Source organism: Chlamydotis macqueenii, chromosome 1 (genome assembly GCF_036417535.1).
Source record: "Chlamydotis macqueenii isolate bChlMac1 chromosome 1, bChlMac1.mat, whole genome shotgun sequence".
NCBI classification, from domain to species: domain Eukaryota; kingdom Metazoa; phylum Chordata; class Aves; order Otidiformes; family Otididae; genus Chlamydotis; species Chlamydotis macqueenii.
Window position 1 is genome coordinate 214,440,774 of NC_141556.1, and position 21,650 is coordinate 214,462,423.

Consider the following 21,650-nt stretch of genomic DNA (forward strand, 5'->3'; position numbering starts at 1 on the left):
GTCCTCATCCCCTCTGTCCTGTTCCCTACCCCCGTCCCCATCCCCTGTCCCCTGTTCCCCACCCCCTGTCCCCATCCCTGTCCCCTGTCCTCATCCCCTCTGTCCTGTCCCCTGTCCTCATCCCCTCTCTCCTGTCCCCTACCCCCGTCCCCATCCCCTGTCCCCTGTTCCCCACCCCTGTCCCCATCCCTGTCCCCTGTCCTCATCCCCTCTCTCCTGTCCCCTACCCCCGTCCCCATCCCCTGTCCCCTGTCCTCATCCCCTCTGTCCTGTCCCCTGTCCTCATCCCCTCTCTCCTGTCCCCTACCCCCGTCCCCATCCCCTGTCCCCTGTTCCCCACCCCTGTCCCCATCCCTGTCCCCTGTCCTCATCCCCTCTGTCCTGTCCCCTACCCCCGTCCCCACCCCTGTCCCCTGTCCCCTCTCCCCCATCCCCTCCCCCTGTTCCCCGTCCCCCGTCCCCTCTCCCCTTCCTCGTCCCCACCCCCTCTGCCCTGTCCCCCGTCCCCATCCCCTCCTCCCCGTCCCCGTCCGTGCCCCCCCCCTCCCCGCCGCCCCGGCCCGGGATCCCCGCCCCTCCCGCCTCCCGCGGCCTCCCCGCTCCCTCCCCCGCCGCCGCCCGCCGCCATGTCGCGGGGCCCGGTGCGGGTGCTGCGCCTGGGCCCGCGGCCCTACGCCGAGGCGCTGCGGGTGCAGGAGCGCTGCGTGGCGGCGGCGCGGGCGGCCCGGGCCGGTTCCCTCCCCGTTGTCCCCGTTCCCTTTCCCGTTCCCGGGGAGAGCCTGGTGCTGAGCGAACCGGCCCAGCCCGTGTACACCTGGGGCCTGCGGGGCGCCCCGGAGGCCGAGGCGGCGGCGCGGCTGCGGGCGCTGGGCGCGGGGTTGGTGGCGGCGCGGCGGGGCGGGCGGATCACCTACCACGGGCCGGGCCAGCTCCTCGCCTTCCCCGTCCTGGATCTCCGCCGCCGGCGGTTGCCGCTGCGCGGTTACGTGGCGGCGCTGGAAGCGCTGATCCTGGGGCTCTGCCGCCGGCTGGGCCTGCCCGCCGCCCGCGCCCTCCCGCCGCCCTTCACCGGCGTCTGGGTGGGCGACAGCAAGGTCTGCGCCATCGGTGAGCGCGGCGGGGCGGGGGGCAGGCGGAGGGCAGAGGTGGGGGGCGGGACATGGCCGCGTTTCGGGGCCCCGCGGCCCTGCACCGCCGGCGCGGCGGCCCTCGCACCCGGGGCTGGGCGCTCGCAGCCCGGTCCTGAGCCCTGCCCCCTCGTCCCCTGTTCCAGCCTTGCCCCCTTCTCCTGTCCCCAGCCTTGCCCCCGTCCCCTTGTCCCCTTGTCCCCAGCCTTGCCCCCTTCTCCTGTCCCCAGCCTTGCCCCCGTCCCCTTGTCCCCTTGTCCCCAGCCTTGCCCCCTTCTCCTGTCCCCAGCCTTGCCCCCGTCCCCTTGTCCCCAGCCTTGCCCCCTTCTCCTGTCCCCAGCCTTGCCCCCTTCCCCTGTCCCTGTCCCCAGCCTTGCCCCCTTCTGACTCCTCATCCCCAACCTGGTCCCCTTCCCCTGTCCCCTTGTCCCCAGCCTTGCCCCCTTCCCCTGTGCCCCCCAGCCTTGCCCCCTTCTCCTGTCCCCTTGTCCCCAGCCTTGCCCCCTTCTCCTGTCCCCTTGTCCCCAGCCCTGCCCCCTGTCCCCTGTGCCCCCCAGCCTTGCCCCCTTCCCCCCTTGTCCCCAGCCTTGCCCCCTTCCCCTGTCCCTGTCCCCAGCCTTGCCCCCATCCCCTTGTCCCCTTGTCCCCAGCCTTGCCCCCTTCTCCTGTCCCTGTCCCCAGCCTTGCCCCCTTCCCCCCTTGTCCCCAGCCTTGCCCCCTTCCCCTGTGCCCCCCAGCCTTGCCCCCTTCCCCTGTCCCCTTGTCCCCAGCCTTGCCCCCTTCCCCTGTGCCCCCCAACCTTGCCCCCTTCCCCGTCCCTGTCCCCAGCCTTGCCCCCTTCCCCTGTGCCCCCCAACCTTGCCCCCTTCTCCTGTCCCTGTCCCCAGCCTTGCCCCCTTCCCCTGTGCCCCCCAACCTTGCCCCCTTCTCCTGTCCCTGTCCCCAGCCTTGCCCCCTTCCCCTGTGCCCCCCAGCCTTGCCCCCTTCTGACTCCTCATCCCCAACCTGGTCCCCTTCCCCTGTGCCCTTGTCACCAGCCTTGTCCCCTTGCCCTCTTGTCCCAGCCTTGCCCCCTTCTGACCTCTCACCCCCAGCCCTGTCCCCGTGTCTCCTTGTCCCCAGCCCTGCCCCATCTCCTGTCCCTTCATCCCCAGCCTTGCCCCTTTCCCCCGTCCCCATCCCCTGTGCTGTTCTGCCTGCCCTGCACCCCCATCTCCTGCGCCCCTTCCTGGAGCCCTGCACCCCCAGCCGGGCTCTGCAGCCCAAACCCGCTTTGCACCACAGCCCCGCGTCCGAGCCCGCTTGAATCTCCAGCGGTGGGAGGCGCTGGGTGACGTGGGGCCAGGATTGGAGCGAGCCGGATGCGCCGCTCCCCATTTTCCCCAAATCTGGGGAGTCTGCCTGTGGGTTAGGGGTTTTCCCCGGCAGAAGTGGGGAGCACGGCACGCAGGGGAGGGTTTAGAGCGGCCTGAGCAGCGTCCCTGGGGATGGGTGCTGACGGGTGGGTGCTCTGGCCCTCGCAGGGGTGCACTGCGGGAATCACATCACCTCCCACGGGCTGGCGCTGAACTGCTGCACCGACCTCGCCTGGTTCGACCACATCGTTCCCTGCGGGCTGGAGGGGAAAGGCGTCACCTCGCTGAGCCGCGAGCTGGGGCGGCGCGTCGCCGTCGACCACGTCCTCGAACCCTTCCTAGAGTCCTTCCAGGAGGTGTTTGACTGCGCCTTGGTCTTTTCGGCAGACCCCGGGGACTAGGAGAGCCGCGACGCCTCAGCTGGGTGTTTCGGCAAACCCTCGGCGCGGCCGACGGACGGCGTGGCAGCCGCCTGGGGCTTTACTGCGAGACGAGTTCTCCTGCCTTCGCCCGTCGACCACGCGTGAACGGTGGCAGAGAGGTTCGGGCTGTTGCTTAGACACCCAAAATTCCATCAGGGCTGCTCTCCCCAGCCCCGCGGGTCTCCGTCCATCAGCTGAGACCTCCAAGGGTACCACGTCCCCGTCGCTCGCTGGGGAAATGCCCAAACAGGTGCTTTTGTGGGTTTTTTCTGCCTCTCTCCCTCAAAAAAATCCCAAATTTGGGTGAATGCTCACACGCCCTTTGGACGAGAGGAGGAGGGACCGGTTGGTCGAGCATCCTTCCCTCACCGCTGCGGAAACAGAGGCAGATTTTCTATAAAGAGAGTTTGGCTGCTGATCCTTTGCTCGTTTATTTACCCAAAGGCTTACGGAATAACGACCTTTTTCTCACCCTGTGCCTGGAGAAATCCTTGCGTGGCCAAGATCCTCGCCACGGGGGTTTCTCTGCGCAGGGCTGGTGGGTCGCCATGAGCCACCCATGGATTTTGGGTGGGCGGAGGGTGCAGCTGGGAGCGTTGGGGGTGGAAGGGCCCAGGGAGGGGGGCAATGGGGAGGAAAATCCCAATTCATGGAGCCGGCTGAGCTCCGGGATGGAATGGCGAGCGGGGACGGAGGCTCGGTGCCCGGTGTGAGGGCTCGGGGACAGCGGGGACGGACGGAGGAGGGACAGGAAAGCGTGACCGGCAGCGTGTGCCGGGAGGGAAATGCAGGGTCCGGCTCTCCCAGCCCCATAAGGTCTCCGGTATCCGGCCGGAGCGAGCAGGCCGTGGTGGGACCTGCAAGGCTTGGGGACGAGCTGGTGGCCCGTGTGAGGGCTGGGTGGCTTTGGCAGGTGGCTCTGCCCCGGGAAGGGGAGGAGGCTGTGCGGCACTCCCAGCCCGGCATCCCTCGCCGCCGCCCCGCGATGCTCCAGTCCTGGCTCAGCCTGGCAGCGGCGCAGGCAGGGAGGGCACCCCGGGTGAGTGCGACCCCCCCTTCTCATCCCTCCGGTCCCCTCTTCCCCTCTCCCTGGCCCTACGCCCCCCCGTAACACGGGGTCCTCCCATGCTGCACCTCATTTTTGGGTCCCCTCCTGGGATAAACCCAGATCTTGCCCTAAATCCCCCAAATTCAGCCTCCTTCTGCTTAGTGGGGTCTGAGGCCATCCCCGTGGACTCGTGGCTGCTCAGCCCCTTCCTCCTCCTCGCTGCTGGGGTCTCGTCCTGGCAGTTGCACCCTACATTTGGGGTGACGCTTTTTTTGGGGGGGGGGGGGGTCAGCTGCTTGTGCATGGGGTATGCTGCTGGTGCTGCAGGCATGGGGTGCTCGGGAGCTGGGGGGGCACGGGGGGGTGGCTCCGGGGCACTTTTTGGGGCCGGCGTGTCCCGAAGGATGGCACGCGTGGGAGAGGGAACCCGTGTCCCCGTGTCCCTTTCCGTCCGCGCTGGCTCCGAGGCCCCGGCGAGGTGCGAAGGTGCACGAGGACGCAGAGGGCACGCGGGGGGTCCAGGGTGGGCTGGTGGAGGGGCACCGTGCCTTGGGGGTCTGGGACCCACGGGGAGGGAATTCCCTGGGGGGTTTAGGGCAGTGACCCCTCGGTGTGGGTCCACAGGGGTGTGTGGGGAGCTGCGGCACCCTGCCAGGGCTGGGACCGATGGGGAGGAAAGGAGGTCCCCACTCCTGGCAGGGTCAGTCCCAGAGCTGTTATTTAGGATGGGGGACCCCAGACAGCCCCCCCTCAGGGTCCTTTGGGTGCTGGCTCTGCACCCTGCAAGGGTGCAGGACACGGGTGACGCCCACCGTCCCCGCATGTCCCAGGGGAAAAGCAGCCTTTGAACCCAACCATCCCAGCGCCCCGGGACAGCTGTGTCCCCACATTGTCCCCAGCCTCGGGGAGCAGAGGGGGGCAGGCAGCTGCCCCGAACCCCCAGGGGCTTTATCCCCTCCACGGAAGGAGTGAAATTTGGGGAGGGGGTGGCTGCGAATGCAAAGGGTTTGGACATCCCCGCTCCTCCCCTTGCTGCGGGGCAGAGGAGCTGCTTCAAGGACCGTCCTGGGGTCATCGCTGGGTCTGGCAGGACATCCCCGGCATCGTGGCGGGGGCACCGCCGCTGCGGGAGCAGCCCCGGCTGAGCCTCCCTGTCCTTCCCTGCAGCCTGGAGGAGGACATGGAGGAGGACAACCGGACGGAGACCTGGCACCAAAGCATCCAGGCGGTGCTTAATGCCTTAAACCAGACACTGCACGGGGTCGTCCTCTGCCCCACCGACCGCCCCGCCGTCGCCGCCGCCCGCAACGCCACCGCCCGCGCCAGCCGTCCCAGCCGCAACGACAACGCTTACATGTACATCCTCTTCGTCATGACGCTCTTCGCCGCCACGGTGGGGAGCCTCATCCTGGGCTACACTCGCTCCCGCAAGGTGGACAAGCGCAGCGACCCGTACCACGTCTACATCAAGAACAGGGTCTCCATGATCTGAGCCCGGCCCCGACGCCTTCTCCTCCGGGAGACGCTGGGTTTGGGGTCACGTCGCTGCTCTCCATCCCGTTGCCTACGGGATGGGCAGCGCTGCCGGCCAGCTCGGCCCCAAAGCTGCTGGGAAACACCCCCCCCGCCAGCCCCGGTGCCCCCATGGAGGTGCTCAGCCCCGGCGTGAGCGGCGCGGGGACATCCTGGCCGGGTCGTGGCTCCCGTTCGGCAGGAGGTGGCAGGGTGCGACCCATGGGCAGGTCCCGGGCCCACAAACCCACCTTGGCTGAGCCCCAGAGGGATGGGGACGGCAGAGGCAGCTCCCTTCCCACCGTGGCCTTCCAAGGAGGAAAATCCACCGTTTCCCCGCTCAGATGGGCCAGCACTGACCTCCGTGGGCTCCGAGGAGCTTCGTGATGTGGGCTAGCGGGCTTTTCTGGTGCTAAAACCCTGTAATTTTTGAGCCGGGCTGGGCCTTGCTTTTCTGGCGGGGAATTAAAGGAGGTGGTGGTTTCCAGCGGGGGTCACGTTTGCTTCTTCTCCGAGCGAAGTCGGCATCGGGCGTGATCCGTGGGACGCCCCGCTGCCCTGCCCCGGCTGCCGGTGCCCGAGGGATGCTGTGAGGGCTACACACGCTCCCTGCGCGCTGTCGAGGGGACATCAGCGGCAACACCTTGGTGGCATCGCAGCCCCGTCCCAAGGACACGAGATGCTTTCTCCTCACCGCCGGCCGGGGAGCGTTGTCCGAGCAGCGGGCACACTCTGCGACCGTGACCCGAGCCCGAGGCATCCGGCTCCGTGTGTCCCCAAAGGTCTCTCTGGGCTCCGGACGGTGATGCCGGAGTTTTTCCTGCTTCCTTCCTGCTGTCAGCTGTAGCTTTGGCCTTTTGTACCGCAGGGCCCAAATGTGTTTTCCACGGGGCAAGGGCGCAGCGGCGGACGGGAAGGGGATGTTCTCGGGTCCTGCTGGGCTCCTTGGCTTCGGCTCCGCTATTAAACCGGCCGGGTTTGGGACTGGCCCATGGAGTGGCCGGTGTCCAGGACAGTGAACGTCCCTGTCCTTCAAAACAGGCTGTGGGGCAGCGCCGGTGACCCCGTCCCTCGCACGTCTTAACCTGTTAATGATGGCATAATTAATGTCTTTAATTGCAGCGAGATTAGCTGGCCCGTAGGGGCTTTTCTGCCTGCGTTCAAAGGTCAAACGCGATGCCCGAGCCCAAACGGTGACGCCAAACCCTAATCCAAAAAATAATACTGGATGTGAGCGCGCTTGGGGTAGGGCTGGAAACCTTGGCACCCGAGGCACCGGGACGGCAGCGCCTCAGCGCCCAATTCCTGATTTCCCATCCCCTCGGCTCGGGCACAAAACCCAGGGCTCTGGGGCTGAGCCCGCTGTGGGCTCTGAGCCGGGGGCGCGGTGCCGGCGGGGCTTTCCGAGGGCGCGGGGGGCAAACGCCGCCAAGGTCTCCTGGCACCTGGTCCAAGCGGGAAGTAACTCGAGAGGCTTTGCTGTGTTTGTTTTGCAGTGGCAGGGCTGGGAAAGGAAAATAAACCCATTATCTGCAAATAAACTGGGGGAATTGGGCCAGGTGGGGTCAGCCGAGACAGCAACCCTGCGCCGGGCTGGGCTGTGCAAGCACGCACCGTGCTCGGGTTCTCTCCAGCTCCGCGGTGTTTGTCCCGCGCTAATGCCGGCTGCTCTGGCGGGATGAGCCGTGGAGCAGGTCCCCGTGACATGACGGGGGCTGAATGGTGAGCGTGGCGCCCCAAAACCCCCCGGTGATGGGGTCTTCTGGCCCTGCTGGGAGAAGGGGTGGCTGGGGTGGATGTGGTGACCCCATCTTCTGCTGCTGTGACCTGGGGGGACAACCCTGTCACAGGGTGGCGTGTCATAAAAATTGGAAAAAAAAAAAAAAAAGCTGCTTTTCCCTAATCCAGAAGATCCTAAGTGGGAAAAACCCTCCTGCAAGACACAGCTCCTGCGACGATCGTTAAGTCATCCGATTTCTGATTCACCCGCAGCTCCCTCTCTGCGCCCCTGCGGTTAAATTTGGACCAGAGCCTGCAGCAGGGCCGGGGGTGCCCTGGGGCCTCGGGCTGGGTGACAAGGTGCCAGTGCCACCTGGTGGCAGCTGCCTCCGGGTCCTCAAGGCACCGACACCCTGGGATCCCCAGGGCCAGAGCAGCTGGGCTTCTCCCCATGGGACCCACAGCTCCAGACTGGGTGGTGTCCCCATGGGACCTATGGCTCTGGGCTGGTTGGATGTCGCCATGGGACCCCAACAGCAGAAGGACGTGGAGCTGCTGGAGAGGGTCCAGAGGAGGCCACGCAGATGCTGAGAGGGCTGGAGCAGCTCTGCTGTGAGGCCAGGCTGAGAGAGCTGGGGCTGCTCAGCCTGGAGAAGAGGAGGCTCCGGGGAGAGCTGAGAGCGGCTCCCAGTGCCCAAAGGGGGCTGCAGGAAAGGTGGGGAGAGACTCTTCAGCAGGGCCTGCTGGGACAGGACGAGGGGTCATGGTTTCAAAATAGAAGGAGGCAGATTCAGACTGGATATCAGGAAACAATTTTTTACCCTGAGGGTGGTGGAGCAGTGTCCCAGGGTGCCCAGAGAGGCGGTGGATGCCCCATCCCTGGAAACATTCCAGGCCAGGTTGGCCGGGGCTGTGAGCAACCTGATGTGGTTGGAGATGTCCCTGCTCCTGGCAGGGGGTTGGACTGGGTGGGCTTGAAAGGTCCCTTCCAACCCAAACCCTTCTGTGATTCTATGATTCTATGGCTGGTGTTTCCATGGGACCCATGGCTCCGAGCTGGTTGGTATTCCCGTGGGACCCACGGCTCTGGGCTGGCTGGCTGGTGTCCCCTTGGGACGGATGGCTCCAGGCTTGTTGGGTGTCCCTTTGGGACCCACAGCTCTGGGCTTGCTGGTGTCCCCATGGAACCCATGATTCCAGGATGGCTGCTGTCCCCATGGGACCCACAGCTCCAGGCTGGCTGGCATTGCCTTGGGACCCACGGCTCCGAGATGGCTTGACGAGCTCATCCTCAGCAGGGTGTTGTGCTGGGCTGCTGAGGATGCTCAGAGGGGTATGAAACCATGGGGGTACAGTGGGGAGAACGGATCTGGGAGCCTCGCAAAATGCGTTTGCTTCAGCTGCCGGGGGAAGGATTTCAGAACTAGTTCGGTGCTCACCGCGAAGCTCAAGAGATTCCTCGTCAAAGCCGATGGCGCTCTGGCCTCGCTCCCCGTGCCGCAGCCCCAGGAGGAGAAGATTTCTGGGTCCCGCTCACGCTGGTTGCTTTAACAGCAAGGAGACGCGCTTAGGTGTACGGAGGAGAGCAGGGGAAGCGCTGGCCTTGGCTGCATCACTAAATCCAACCGTGCAAATCCTAGCTGACCACATTCAGGGTTTAAGCAATGCAGCTAGAAAAAAAAAAATAGGGCTCACGGGAGGCCAATTTATTTCAGATTTTTTTTCCTTGGCGCCCAGCAATGAATCACAGGTGAGATGGTGTCTGTAGCAGTTTGCCCAGCACTTGGGAAAGGATATCAAAATGTCACGTGCATGGGAAGTTCATGCTGACCTTGGCTCAGCGAAGCAACGGTCGGATTGTCGGAGCAACGGGAATCGCGGAAGCCTGTTCCTGGAACTGCTTTGATGCTGGGTGTTTCGATAAGAAACACACCAGGTGAAACGGTTGCAGCGCAGGGACCGATAGCGATGGCATCGCTGGTTTTGGGAGGTGAATGCACAGCGCGGTGGGACTGAGGCATGGGAAGGTGAGCTCAAGGGGAGCTGCTTCTTGAAGAGAGCCGTCAGCGCTCGGTGGGAACGCTGCGCTGCCACGGGGACGGTGTGCCGGGGAGGAGCGGGCTGCTGGCCGGGGCAGGGCGTGCTGCTCTCCCATGGGGTGTGCTGAGCCAGGCTCCACGCACCAATGCAGGGTTGGCAGGCCGTGGTGGACAGGGGCTGTGATGGGGAAAGTTAATCTTGGGAAACAGTTAAAAAAAAAAAGGCAGGGAAAGGGAAAGTGTTCCCAGTTCATGGCAGGGCAGAGAATCATAGAATCACGGAATGGTTTGGGTGGGAAGGGACCTTCCAAGCCCACCCAGTCCAACCCCCCTGCCAGGAGCAGGGACATCTCCAACCACATCAGGTTGCTCAGAGCCCCGGCCAACCTGGCCTGGGATGTTTCCAGGGATGGGGTATCCATCACCCCTCCGGGCAACCTGGGACAGCGCTCCACCACCCTCAGCTTAAAATTTTTTTGCCTAATATCCAATCTGAATCTGCCTCCCTCTATTTTGAAACCATGACCCCTCGCCCTGTCCCAGCAGGCCCTGCTGAAGAGTCTCTCCCCACCTTTCCTGCAGCCCCCTTTGGGCACTGGGAGCCGCTCTCAGCTCTCCCCGGAGCCTCCTCTTCTCCAGGCTGAACAGCCCCAGCTCTCTCAGCCTGGCCTCACAGCAGAGCTGCTCCAGCCCTCTCAGCATCTGCGTGGCCTCCTCTGGACCCTCTCCAACTGGTCCATGTCCCCTACAACTCAGCGGATGGATGCCAAATGAGTATCCCGTGTGCTGCAGGTGACAGACACTGGACAAGCATCTCCCACGGTGCAGTGATAACTTGCCCAGACCCCTCTCACCCTCCCAGTCAGCCGTTCTTGCTGGTTATGCTCATTGTGCTGGCAATGGAGCAGATTTGGCTTGTAGGTTTGGTGCACAGATGCCACTGGGTGATGTTTCTTTGCTAATTGGGTCAGATTAAGCCCTGTGGCACAGCTCACAGCATCCTCCAGAAACACGATTGGTTTAAGCAGTGAACTCAGCAATTCATTATCGCCCATCTTCCTCTGGAGGGAGCGCAGAGGTGACGTCCTCCTGCGAGGTAACTCAGTCAGCCCTGCTCAGACATGTGGCTGGCCATTGCCTGTGCTACCTTAAAAGGATTTTCTGGGAGGTGACAAGGTCATTATTATGGGAACGGGGCTGCTCCTGGGCACATAAGCTCTTCCCTGACATCAAAAACCCTCCGCATCCAAAACACATCAATTTCTTCTAAATAGATCGGTTCCTCTCACCAAAGAAGCAAGGCCTGTCCTACAGCCTGCCGTGCTGATGGGGCTGCAGCGTCACGGCGGGAGCAATACACTTGTTCAGAGGGATGAGAGAAACAAAAGTGACTTATACCAAAGAATCTGACCCATTTGGAAGCTCAGCAGGAATCGCCATGCAGGGTCGGTCGCTTGAAGTTTTCCATCATCCTGCTGCATCGGATGTCCGTCCGTCCGAGCCGCCTCCCTCACACCGGGCTGGTATCTGATGCTTTAGATAAAGATGTGGGAAACCAAATTAATTATGTGCAGGCACGAAAAACATCTATTCTATTCTGCCCCTCTCCATTTTCTGCCTGTCTGCAAGGCCGGGTTTGCACGCTGCTAGCAGCGTGGGATCCATCTCTGCGGTGGCAGAGGAAGCACCGGTTCCCGACGGCTCTTTTCCAGGGGATGCTCAGCACCAAACCCACCTCTGGCATCTCCCTCTTCCCTAAAACAGCTCAGATGTTCGCTGCTGCAGCGTTTTTCACTCCCAGCCCTTCGCCGAGCAGCGCTGGGCGCAGCTCCCGCTCCTGTCTAACCCAGATAAGTCACTTCATGAGCTTTTTTTTAAAGTGCATGATGAAAAAACACAGTGTTCAGGGGAGTTTAGCTTTCTGAGCCTCTGTGCAGAGCACCATCTCCCTTCCCTGGTGTCCGGTACCGCGGTGGCCTGCACGTGTGATGGCCACCGTGCTGCCAAATTGGCACTGAGAGCTGCCAGATGAATTAGCGGAGGAGCCCTCAGCAGGCAGAGTCAGGATTTGGGGGCTACGCTGGACCCCCTCTACATGAGATCTGGCACTCAGGGGTAAGACACGGCCCTGGCTCCCGTTGGACTGCGGCTGTTCCAGCCACACAGGTCTGTCTGTCTGTCTGTCTCCCCTTTTTCCGCTCCTTATTTTTCATTTTCTTTCCCCTGTTCTCATCCAGGTGAGGGGAAAGGGAGGCGGTAAGCTATAACAATGTTATCAAAAGTCTGGTGCTAAAACTAACTGGTGGGACTGGGCAATTGTGGGGCAGTGCAGTTCAGCTTGACTGCCTATGGGTACCTAAAAACCTGCATTATACGGTAAGAAAAAGCAGCATTTCTTAATAAAGATCAAGGCATCGTTATTTTTACCGACAATCAGGAAATCCCAGACACCCAGGATCTCAGCTACTCCCCCTGCAGAAAGTTTTTGGTACAAATTTACACAGCTTTCCCTGTACTTTGGGATTAAGGGGATAAATTGGGGCGAAAAGCCTGATCCGTGCTCCTTTCTTGTTCTCTCACCGGAGGCAACGGGCCCGCCACGTCTCTCCTCTGCAGATGGATGCGGCCGGTGGAGAACTGCTCAGCAGAGCACGCGCGTGGGCTATTAATACCTACAGGGGAGGATTAAAAATAACCAGGTCTGTGTTCGGTTTCTGGTTTGTAAAGGACAGGATTGATATACGAGGGGACCGACGACCAAAGCCAAGCCTAAGCGAGCTGGAGGTGCCAAAAAGGCGAAACAGCAGCCCTGGATTGAGCCCGTGCCCCGAGCCAAGGGCGAACACGGAGAGCTGGATCGGTGCTGGGGACCAGGGATGCTCACCGCCGGTTTCTCGCACCCACGCCTGGCACACTAACCCACTGCGCTACTCAGCCTCTGTAAATACCGCCGCCTCGGCGTGATTAAGCCTGAGATTAAGTGCTTAGTCACCGGAGCCTATAAAATGTTTTTTTTTGTCAGCTAGGACCCCAAGATTGGGGTGGGAAGAGGTGATGAGCCCAAGTTCCTCTGCTTGTTGGCTCGGGGCTGCTGCCTCGGACACGCGCCCGCAGGCAGAATTGGACTTGCGGCGCGTTTGTGGCTCCAAGCTGCCCGCTACCAAAGATCTCGCCGGCTGCGTTTGCCGGCTGCGGCGCGGCCCGTGAACCGGAGAGCTGAGACTGCAGCAGCGGCGAGCAGAGATGCTGCCTGCCCTCTCTTTGGGCTGAGAGCGGAGGTTTATCCAGCGGCTCTGGGCTGCGCGTTACATGCTGCTTGCAAAGCGTGGGTGTTTAGGATGCTCCGCTCCTGAGGAAGGCAAGGAGTGTGTTGTGAGTGCCGGAGGGTGCAGGATGAGGCCTCCCCAGGGCTGACACTGTGAAGCGCCAAACCAAGGACAGCTGGAAAGCTGTTTCCTAACCTCAGCGGTCCCTGCTGCGTCCTTCCCACCTGCCAGCCCGCTCCCCTTCTTTGTGCTCTGCCTGTGCTTCTTCAGGACAAAGCACTTCGGCTGCTTTGACCCCAGATCGGATTAAAAACGGCAGTCAGGCCCAAAAATGCACCCGTCCCTCCCCGTGCGGCGTGCAATCAACTGGCAGGGATGTCAATGCTGCCTGCGTTTAGAGTTGCGCTGCCTTTCTGGCAGTACCCTACCCTGAGAGAGGGAAAGGAAAGGACGGAGTTGCTGCTATTACCAGGAGGCACAGGAGAACAGGCCGCGCAGGATACACAAATAACAACCCAAAAGATGCGCCGCAGAGCGACACTGCCTGCGGGGAGTCTCCGCAGCGAGCTGCAGGGACGCGCTGGGTTCCTCCTGTGTGCCCCCCGCTCCCTGCAGAAACCAGGGGCAGAAAACCAACCTGGAATACCGCGGGAGCCCTGGGCCGTTGGCAGGCGATCTGGAACAAACCGTGTGCGGTAAAATTGCCATGGAAACACTGTACCGGCTGCGCTCGGCCCCGAGGCTCTGCGGCGCAGGGCTGCGCAGAGCTGTGCCGTCGACAGAGCTAATCCGGTTTGTTGCGGGTGAGGATTTGGTCTGCGGCACCGGATCGCCGAGGATGCTAACGTGACCGTACAGACGGGTTTTATTTCTGGTATTCGGTGACATCGCGGTGCGCTTAGCTGTTCTTCTGTGGAAAAAAAAACATCAAACACGTTGGTAAGAAGCAAATACGTGCATCGCTGTTGGGGGGTACGACAGTGAGACGCTGCAAACCCCACCCTGCCAGGAGGACGGATACATTTACCCACGCAAAGGAGAACGGATTCGCTCTTTACCCCTGCATTGCGTGACTGCAAACCCCAAACAGGAGCTATGTGTGGTTCACAAGTCTCCATTAACTTCCATGATTTTGTTTAGAAGAAAACTCATTTTGGGGGCACAGACAGTGATCTGCCATTCCGTAGTTGCGATTATGCTACACGGGGGAACTCTGGGTTTGGTAACGGCGGCACAGAGAGCAGGGCCTTTCCCTGAAAGCACCAGCAACGCAGTCCCACGCACGCGTACGTGGATGCGCCGGCTCTTTTTGGCTAGGGAGAAGTCATTCCCCCCAGCTGAGCCCTGCCACGGTCCCCGCTGGCTCGGGCAGCTCCCGGCACGTGAGCTGGCGGCTGCCAGCAGCCTGTCAGCCCTTCTCCTCCCAGCCTGGCTCGTATTTACTGCTGGCAATGCGGCCTCTCCCGTGGTTTTTAGCCCCTAGACGGTTTGCTGCTGCCCAGTTTGGTCTGAGCACGCTGAGCCTCAATTAGGCAAAACGATACAGGAGGGGGAAAACTTAAAAATGTTGGCTTTCCTTCCCTTGCAGATTAATTTCCTATTTTCTGGCTTTCCTCCACAGCCAGAAGGACTGCAAATTTCATCGTTAGTAACAGAAGAAAATAGGGATTTCTGCTGGCAGCATGCACGGGCGGTGAGTGCGGGGAGACTCTGCAATCATCCCAAGTCCCCACGAGTCCCGTGATGTGCCGAGCCCCAGCGCAGCGCGGTCCAGAGTCGTGGCGGCTTCTCTGTGCCGTGCTCTCTGTGACAGCACGGAAGCAGATGGGATGCAGTTTAACTTTCCTGTAGCAACATAATCAGCTTTAAAAACTCCTCCTGTGGCTGATTAACCCTCAAATACATTGGATTTAGTTGTCACCTCCCGTGAGGTCAGTGTTTTCTCCAGGCCAACACAACAAATCTCCATCTAAGCTGTATCATCTCTTATCTTTTTCTATGATTGCCCTGCTCTGGAGCTGCTCGGGCTGCCTGCCATCTGCCAGAGGCACCGTCGTGCCTCAGAGCTAGCTAACCAAAATCCTCTCACGGGGAAATATTTGGAAGCCAGATCATCACTCTCTGACTTTGGATGCGTTGGCAAGATCCTGAGAAGTTTCCAACCCTCCAAGCCGCGGTTATTCTTGGTAAAGAAATAACAGGTGGAGATTTTTATCTTCTGTGAGGCTGGTTTATCTGTTCTTCAGGGAAATAATCACGGAGGAGCACTGACATCTGAGAGAATGAGAATTCTCCTACCTAGATATCTGAAGAAAAAATCCTGCTTTTAATCACGGCTACGTAGCTGAGTGCTGAACGCAGCTTGTGGGCACCGTCCTCTGTGAAGCCACTCAGTGAGGTCCAAGGTTTCACCTGCCTGCTCTGACGGCAAAAAAATCACCATTCAGAATAACTTAAAGCTTTCATTAAGCATATAGGAATAATAATTTTTTAAAAAGGTAAGAATTGAAGTATTTGGAGTCTGAAGATTAATTGTAACAACATCTCTTACTGCCTTTCCAAATCACTACAGGGTTTTGGAAGAAACACTCCTGTTTGGCAGGCTTTGGAGAGGGATTTAACACAGCCGTTGTCCTTTTTGGGGATGAAAACAAAGGTTTTATGGGCTGGAGCTCCTGTTACGCTAGGCTCTGGCCTTCTTTCCGTGACAACAAAACACAAAGGAGGAGAAAAGAGCAGCAAAGGTATGAAAAGCAGGTGCTGCGCCTCACGCTGACTGTCAGGTGCAAATTCATTCCCCCAAATCCATCCGGAGATGGAGTATCCCACACACTCGCTGTTTGAGTCATCTGCTATGCCCGATTTCCTCACTCTGTGTCCTGGTTTTGGCAGGGATGGAGTTAATTTTTCCTCTCAGTAGCTGGTATGTTTTGGATTTCGTCTGTGAAGAATGTTGATAAACACCCTGATGATACCAGTTGTTGTGAATGAGACCAAGGACACCGTCCTGCTTTCCAAGTCTCGCTAATTTGCAGATGCAGGAAGCTGGGAGAAAGACAGACAGAATAATTGATCCAAACTGGCCAAAGAGAGTATTCCATGCCATAAACGTCATGCTCAGTATATAAGTGGGGGCAGGCGAGGGTGGGTATCTGCCTTCCTGGCATCCATCCTTCCTGCTCGTTTTGCTGGCATCGTTCCCCCTACCTTGCTGGCTCCCTTTTGCTCCTTTGCTTGCTGCTCGGGTTTGTTTCCGTGATCGCTGCTCGGGACGGGCTGTATCGGTCATTGGGACATCGGGTGGTGAGAAAACACATATTGTTCACTTTGTACATTTTTAATATCCTTATATTCTGTTATTATTGTAGTTTTCCCTTTTATTTTAGTAAATTGTCTTCATCTCAACCCACGAGTTCTCCTTCCTTCCCAATTCTCTCCCCCATCCCCCTGGGGAGGGGGAGGGTGAGCGAGAAACTGTGTGGTGATTCGGGCTAAACCATCACACTCTGTCAGTGTCTGGACTCCTCTTCTGTACCAGGAACAACCTTAGGAGAGTCCTTCAGTGACAACAGAGGACTTATGCTGACTTCCTTCCTTCTTATCTCCTGCTGCCTTCTATCAGTAATTCACTGTAACAGACCAATCTAAAGGTCCATCTCCCCCCAGCCGAGCCAGACCTCTGCAACGGAGGATTTGTTTGGAAGAGGTCCCTTCAGGACACTGACTGGAGAGATTTGAAGGCAAGAGACGTTAAATTGAGACTCCTAAGCTTTCATAGATGGGTCGCTCCCTTCTATATTTAGTTTTCAACAAGATGCTTTGCTGTGCTGCTTCCGTGCAGCCTCCCCACGCCTTTGTCGTCCCCGAATTGCGTCTTCCTCTCCCTTTGGTCTCTCTTTCCACCTCCCCCAGGAGCCTGTGCTGCTCCCAACCCCGCCGGTGCGTCCCCCGGGCAGCAGTCCCACCACGCTCCACCCATCTTCCCGAAGCCTCGCATTCCTCTGCAGTGCCTGCTGTCACCATGGCAACCTCGCTGAGGATGCGCAGCGGGGTGAGGATGCTCGAGGATGCTCGGCGGGATGAGGATGCTCGGGGGGATGAGGATGCTCGGCGGGATGAGGATGCTCGGGGGGATGTGGCCACCGCTGCGGCCTTCTGCTCGGGGACAGACAATTCAATTAGAACTGAAGCGAACAGGGAAGGGAAGGCCGGGGTTATGATCTTCCTCCTAACGGCAACTTAATGGCTGCTGAGGCCGGTCTGCAAAGGCCTCCGCGCGGCGGGCTGCTCCCCCGGGGTAGCCCCGTTTCCATTATCCCACGGGAGGGCACGGACCATGCGCTCAGCAGCGGGAAGGCCGCCTCGGAGGCTGGAGAAGGGGCACAGCTAGAGAGGTTTTTAGCTTTTTCCTCATGCAGATCACCCAGGAGCGCCTGTTTAGCAGGGTGGTAAGAAATATAATGATTCTTTTTTTTCGCCTCAAGAAAAAGAAGGGAGCTTCCACCCCCTCTCTGCCTCCACCCTCAGGCCTCCTGAAGGCCAAGCCCTACGTGACACTGAGCCGCCCACGGGGCCGGTGCCAGCACCCCCACGGGGAGCCCGGAGCCGCGGGCAGGACGGAGCCCTCCGAGGCGACAGACATGGCTACCGGCGAGGGGATGCGGCGGGAAAAGCGGGACCTCCGCTGCCCCCCTCAGCCCACCCCGAGGCCAAGCTGCCGCGCCGCCAAGCCTGCCGGGAGTTGTAGTTTCTCCCCGCCCGCCCCTCCCTACATTATACAGCCCGCGAGCGGCGCTCGGACTACACTTCCCATCATGCCTTGCGGCGCGCCAGGCGGGATTGGCAGAGCGGCGGCGTGGGGGCGGGGCCTCGGTTGTTGTGCCGCGGCGGCGGTGGGCGGTGCTCGGGTGGGGGCGGGGGGCCGGGCGTGAGCGCTCCGAGCGTTGCCGGTGGAGGCGGCCGGTCGCCGTTAGCAGCGTTGAGCGGAGGTAAATAACGGCCGCCGCGGGGATCCCCGGGCTCCCCTTGTCGCCTCCCCCGTGCGCTGGGGCACCGGTCCGCTTCCTCTCGGTCTTCCCCTCCCTCAGGTGATGCGCGTCGCGGAGTGAAGCCGCTGCCATCGTCATCTTCATCTTCCTCCCCCCCCGCCCCAAACAGCGATCATGGGCGAGCGCGGAGCCCCCGGGGACGTGAACTCGAACGTGCTGGTCGCCCGCAGCACCGGCGACGCGCAGCTGGACAAGGCGGTGTGGCAGTGGCTCAGCTGGGACAAGGTGGGTGTGTGGCCGGGAACACCCCCCCCCCCAAAAAAAAAACCCAAAAACAACGCGGTGAGGCCTTCCCCTCCCTCCCGGTTTTGTCATCGTGCCCATCGCGTTTGTCTCCTTCCCATCCAGCCCAGTGCTGAGGGCGGTGTTCATTCCCTTCTCCCACCCCAGGGCCCCCTGCGTTCCCTCTGCAGGGCCCGTTCCCCTCAGGTGGGGGTCGGCCTTCCTTCAAAAAAATAAAAAAAACCAACCCGTTATTTTGGTCTCGCCAGGCTGTGACCGAGGCGTTCTCAGCCGGGGAGAGGGGACAGGTGAGGCGTGCGGCCGTTCCTGGCGAAGGGACGGTGCGATGTCATCTCGCTGGCGGCACCTGCTTCATCTCGCTCCCGCTTCTTCGTTAAGGCACAGCCGCGCGTCCTGAGAAACCAGCTTGAAGGAAAGGATTCCTTCCTGGCTTCAAATGCAGTTAGAGCGGAGTGGCAGCGGTTTGTTTTTCGTAGCTTCCTGGATTGAAGACCCTCCCCAGGCCAGAAACAGGCTCCCGAGGTCTCGGTTTTGGCGTTCTGCTTCCTCCCTTTCGGCTCCAGCGAGGTGTCGGGAGCACTGCAGGCTTGCTTTGTTTTGATTAAACCCTCCAAAGCAAATTTGGGGCCATAATAACATGGTGGTGGAGGTTATTTTGCTTAACTCATTGTTGACGGGGTGACTTTTCTTTTTTTTTTTTTTCAGCTGCTTTGTCCAAACGTCACAGTCTGTGTGTTAAAAAATATCTTGGAGATGGAGGAGGGTAAACTACCAGTGGTTTAGGTTTCTGTCTGTGGCTTCTTTTTTTTTTTTTCCCTTTTTACTTTAACGAGAGTGATTGCCAATGTGTTTCTGCTGTTTCCTCTCTAGTTTCAGCCCATCAGGATGAAAGCGAGGAGGGCTACAAGTAAATTCTACATGACAGCCCTTAGATGAGCTCTCTGCTACTTGGAAATGCGCTCTCTTCTTTCGTTTTAGCAGAAATTAACACTTGCCATCTGCACATTCTGCGCTCAGAGCTGCTGTTGTGAACATATCTGGCAATAGTGGCGTGGGGGAGGGAAGGAAAGGAAAAGGGAAGGAACATTCCTGATAATACGCTCGATAACTCGGTATTATCAGGAATATTTTTTTTCCTTATTTGCAGCCTGTTGGTTGGTTTTAGGGCTTTTTTTTTTGAATGCCTCTTTAATTTTTGTGATTTTTTTTTTTTTTAAAGGTGTGTTTCGAGAGGAAAGGGACTTGGTAATTAGAGACCAATAACCTGCTGCTGTCATTCAGCTTGCAATGTTTTTTTCTTATTAAGATTTTAAATTGAAATTTTGAGGATAAAAATGGGAAAATAAAGTCTGGGAATCTCAACATTTAAAAAGTGTGAGTTCTCCTACTTCATACATGTTTAGGATAAAAAAATTAAGATTACTGGGGAAAAACCTTTTGATTAAAACCAGCAATAGTGAAATATTCTGTAGCTCCTTCTAAGGCCAAAATTAACCAATAAAATACAAACTGAAGAGTGAATTTGGTTGTACCAGTTTACCTTTGCCTCCCTAGGTGATAATCGTGACCTTTCCTACAAGGCTGCTTGAACTTGTTACTTGGAGAGATTTCAAAGAGAGTTCCTGTGAATTTTGAGAGCTCGGAATCGCTTGGAGAAGGAGGGCTGCACGGCTGGGGGCACGGGTAGTTCAGAAGCACTGGCGGTTGCTCTGTAGAGGATGTTAAAAAAAAAAAAAATAAAAAAGGTGAGGGTATTGTGGGGTGGGAAGGTGAGGAGAAACCAGCAAGCGTGGCAGGAGGAAGGATTGTTTGTCTCATGCCCTCATGTTTCACCGCAAACCTAGGAAATGAGGTCTCTGTAGGTTTGCTGCTTATCAAACGACTTGGCAAGGAGCTGTCTCACCCCTTTCCCACCCCCAGCTGCCTTGGCTGCAGGGAATTTTGCTGCCTCTGATCAAGGAAAAAAATCTATGCGCTACATCCACAGCTGTATTTAGCTGCGGGGAGCTTCTGTCCTCTGACTTAATTGAAAATTACTTGCTGTAATTAATTCTTAGAGCTGTTCATCCTTTTTGATGTGGGTATACGTGCTAACCTCTTCTGGAACCGTAACTGGTGATGGGCTGGAGCGTGGGCGGGTGGGGGGAACCTGACCATGCCATGATCCTGCTGCTTCCCTCCTCTCTCAGCATCTCCATAAATGCTTCTGGCAACCGACTTAAAGGAAGCTCGTTAACTAATCTCCCTCCTTTGCCATTCTGTCTCCTTAATTGCTGCGTGTTTACTTTTTACTTTGAGACAGGCTTGGAGGCACAAGGGGCCCACCTCTTGTTCGGTCCTCGTTGGTAAACTATGCGAACAATTAGTCATTGTTCTGTGTTTTCTGCCTTTAATTCCGCTTCATCCACTCTCTAACTTTCCTCTTGGGCTTCCACGTCTGCCTCGAGTGTAGGAAGCTGTGTCAGAGCCGCTGCCTCCAAGAAAACCACTTCTCTTTAGAGCAAACGTTAAAACTTTGGACCTTGGTTGCAGTAATGACTTTATGTGCTTGTCTTAGGTCGCTTTACAGAGCCTCAAGAATGTTCTGCACGCAGAGCCGCACGAACGTGAGGCGTGCGCAGATGGGTAGCCGAGCATTTGTTGTACGTAGCAGCAGAGGAGGTTGCGGTAGGTCTGAGATAACAAATGCCCTCCTGCTTTCCCTCGCTAAGTCCTCACACTGTAAAAATGACACTTAAGCCCAAGCTGTTGGCTGCTGGTTTATTAATTAGCGCTGTAGGCTCGCTGACCCATGTTCCCCGGGCACGCTCAGCGTAGCCCAGCTTTTCCCATCCTCAGTAAAGATACGGAGGAGCGTTTGTACGCAAACCGTTCCCGGGCTGTGGTTGAGGTGGGGTGTACCTTGGAGGAGGGGATGTTTTGTGGTTGTTACAAAGGCACTGTTAGAACGTCACGTGGGGGGGAAAAAATTGAATTAATTCTCCAGGAGCTGCATGCGCAGGCCTCTTTCGTTGTACCCTCGTTTTATTTTTATTCATGGACTCGCTGTCAGTGCACAAAAGTAGCACAGATAGCTTCCTACTTCCTAACAAGGTGGCTTGGTTGGTTTTATTTTATTTTATTTTTTTTTTTTTGGGGTGCCCTTGAGTGTTCTTTGAATCTTTGTGGCTTTTAAGGTGTGTTTCAAGAGCAAATGGACTTGGTAATTAGAGACCAATACCCTGCTCCTGTCATTCAACCTGCAATATTTTTTCTTATAAAGACTTCTAAGTGAATTTTTAAGGAAAAAAAAAAAACAAACAAGGGAAAATAAAAATCTAGGAGTTGGCCACAAAGGAGAAGAGGAGAAATTCTTCGAAATTACCTGTATGCATTGCAAGCTCTAACAGTAAAACATGGAAGATAAAATTGGGAATTATTGAAATTACTTGGTTTGGGTAGACTGGGGCACAAAACCCATCTTAGTACAACCGAGGGTATTAAGAGCGCGCAAACAGCTCGGTGAATTGGGGGAAGCTCTGAAACAGCTCAAGTGCTGTGCTTTAGTGTCAGTTCTAAGACACTGAACAATATGAAGTCCATCAGGATATTCTTGAAGCTTATACTTCCTGGCATTACTCTCTGCCTGGATAAATAACTTACATTGTCTGTGTTGGTGTCGCCGTTCTCTTAACTTCCAGCTCTCAGAAATAAGGTTTGAGCGTTAAGCCTTGCTTTGTATAATTTGGAACCTGCCTGCGTTAGCTGCTTTTGAGCTCATAAATCTGAGTATTCTGCATGACGTAGGATTTTTTTGGTGGGTTTTTAACTGCTGGTCTACACCTATTTGGGTGGTCTAACGGTTTGAAAATGTTCTGAGAGATGGATGAGT

General features: G+C 58.1%; 4 protein-coding genes across 8 annotated transcripts in view; 3 read left to right on the forward strand and 1 right to left on the reverse strand.

The window, feature by feature from the left end:
• The window catches only part of POLD3 (DNA polymerase delta 3, accessory subunit), a 45,046-nt gene extending 44,046 nt beyond the window's left edge, over positions 1–1,000 (reverse strand). The window contains exon 1 of the mRNA XM_086739796.1: positions 915–1,000. The gene's annotated coding sequence lies outside the window, so the exon portion shown is untranslated. The remainder of the gene's footprint in view (positions 1–914) is intronic.
• Positions 618–3,322, forward strand: LIPT2 (lipoyl(octanoyl) transferase 2). Its single transcript, XM_086739800.1, has 2 exons — positions 618–1,107; positions 2,651–3,322. The coding sequence occupies exons 1-2, from the start codon at positions 627–629 to the stop codon at positions 2,881–2,883; spliced, it is 714 nt and encodes a 237-aa protein (XP_086595926.1). The 5' UTR covers positions 618–626; the 3' UTR covers positions 2,884–3,322.
• KCNE3 (potassium voltage-gated channel subfamily E regulatory subunit 3) lies at positions 2,891–5,951 on the forward strand. 4 transcript variants are annotated; one of them, XM_086739803.1, is made up of 2 exons: positions 2,891–3,023; positions 5,120–5,951. In XM_086739803.1, the coding sequence occupies exon 2, from the start codon at positions 5,133–5,135 to the stop codon at positions 5,442–5,444; it is 312 nt and encodes a 103-aa protein (XP_086595929.1). In that variant the 5' UTR covers positions 2,891–3,023; positions 5,120–5,132; the 3' UTR covers positions 5,445–5,951. The 4 variants fall into 4 exon arrangements, with proteins under 4 accessions (XP_086595929.1, XP_086595928.1, XP_086595930.1 ...); XM_086739802.1 differs by lacking the exon at positions 2,891–3,023 and adding an exon at positions 3,319–3,442; XM_086739804.1 differs by lacking the exon at positions 2,891–3,023 and adding an exon at positions 3,450–3,943 and having other exon boundaries at positions 5,130–5,951.
• An 11,464-nt stretch (positions 5,952–17,415) lies between these two features.
• Positions 17,416–21,650, forward strand: part of PGM2L1 (phosphoglucomutase 2 like 1) — a 37,263-nt gene continuing 33,028 nt past the window's right edge. For both annotated transcript variants that reach the window (XR_015257534.1, XM_086739805.1), the window contains exons 1-2: positions 17,416–17,476; positions 17,576–17,761. Coding sequence is in view for 1 of the 2 variants with exons in the window: in XM_086739805.1 (XP_086595931.1) it covers positions 17,651–17,761 (111 nt within the window). In the remaining variant the exon portion in view is untranslated. The remainder of the gene's footprint in view (positions 17,477–17,575; positions 17,762–21,650) is intronic.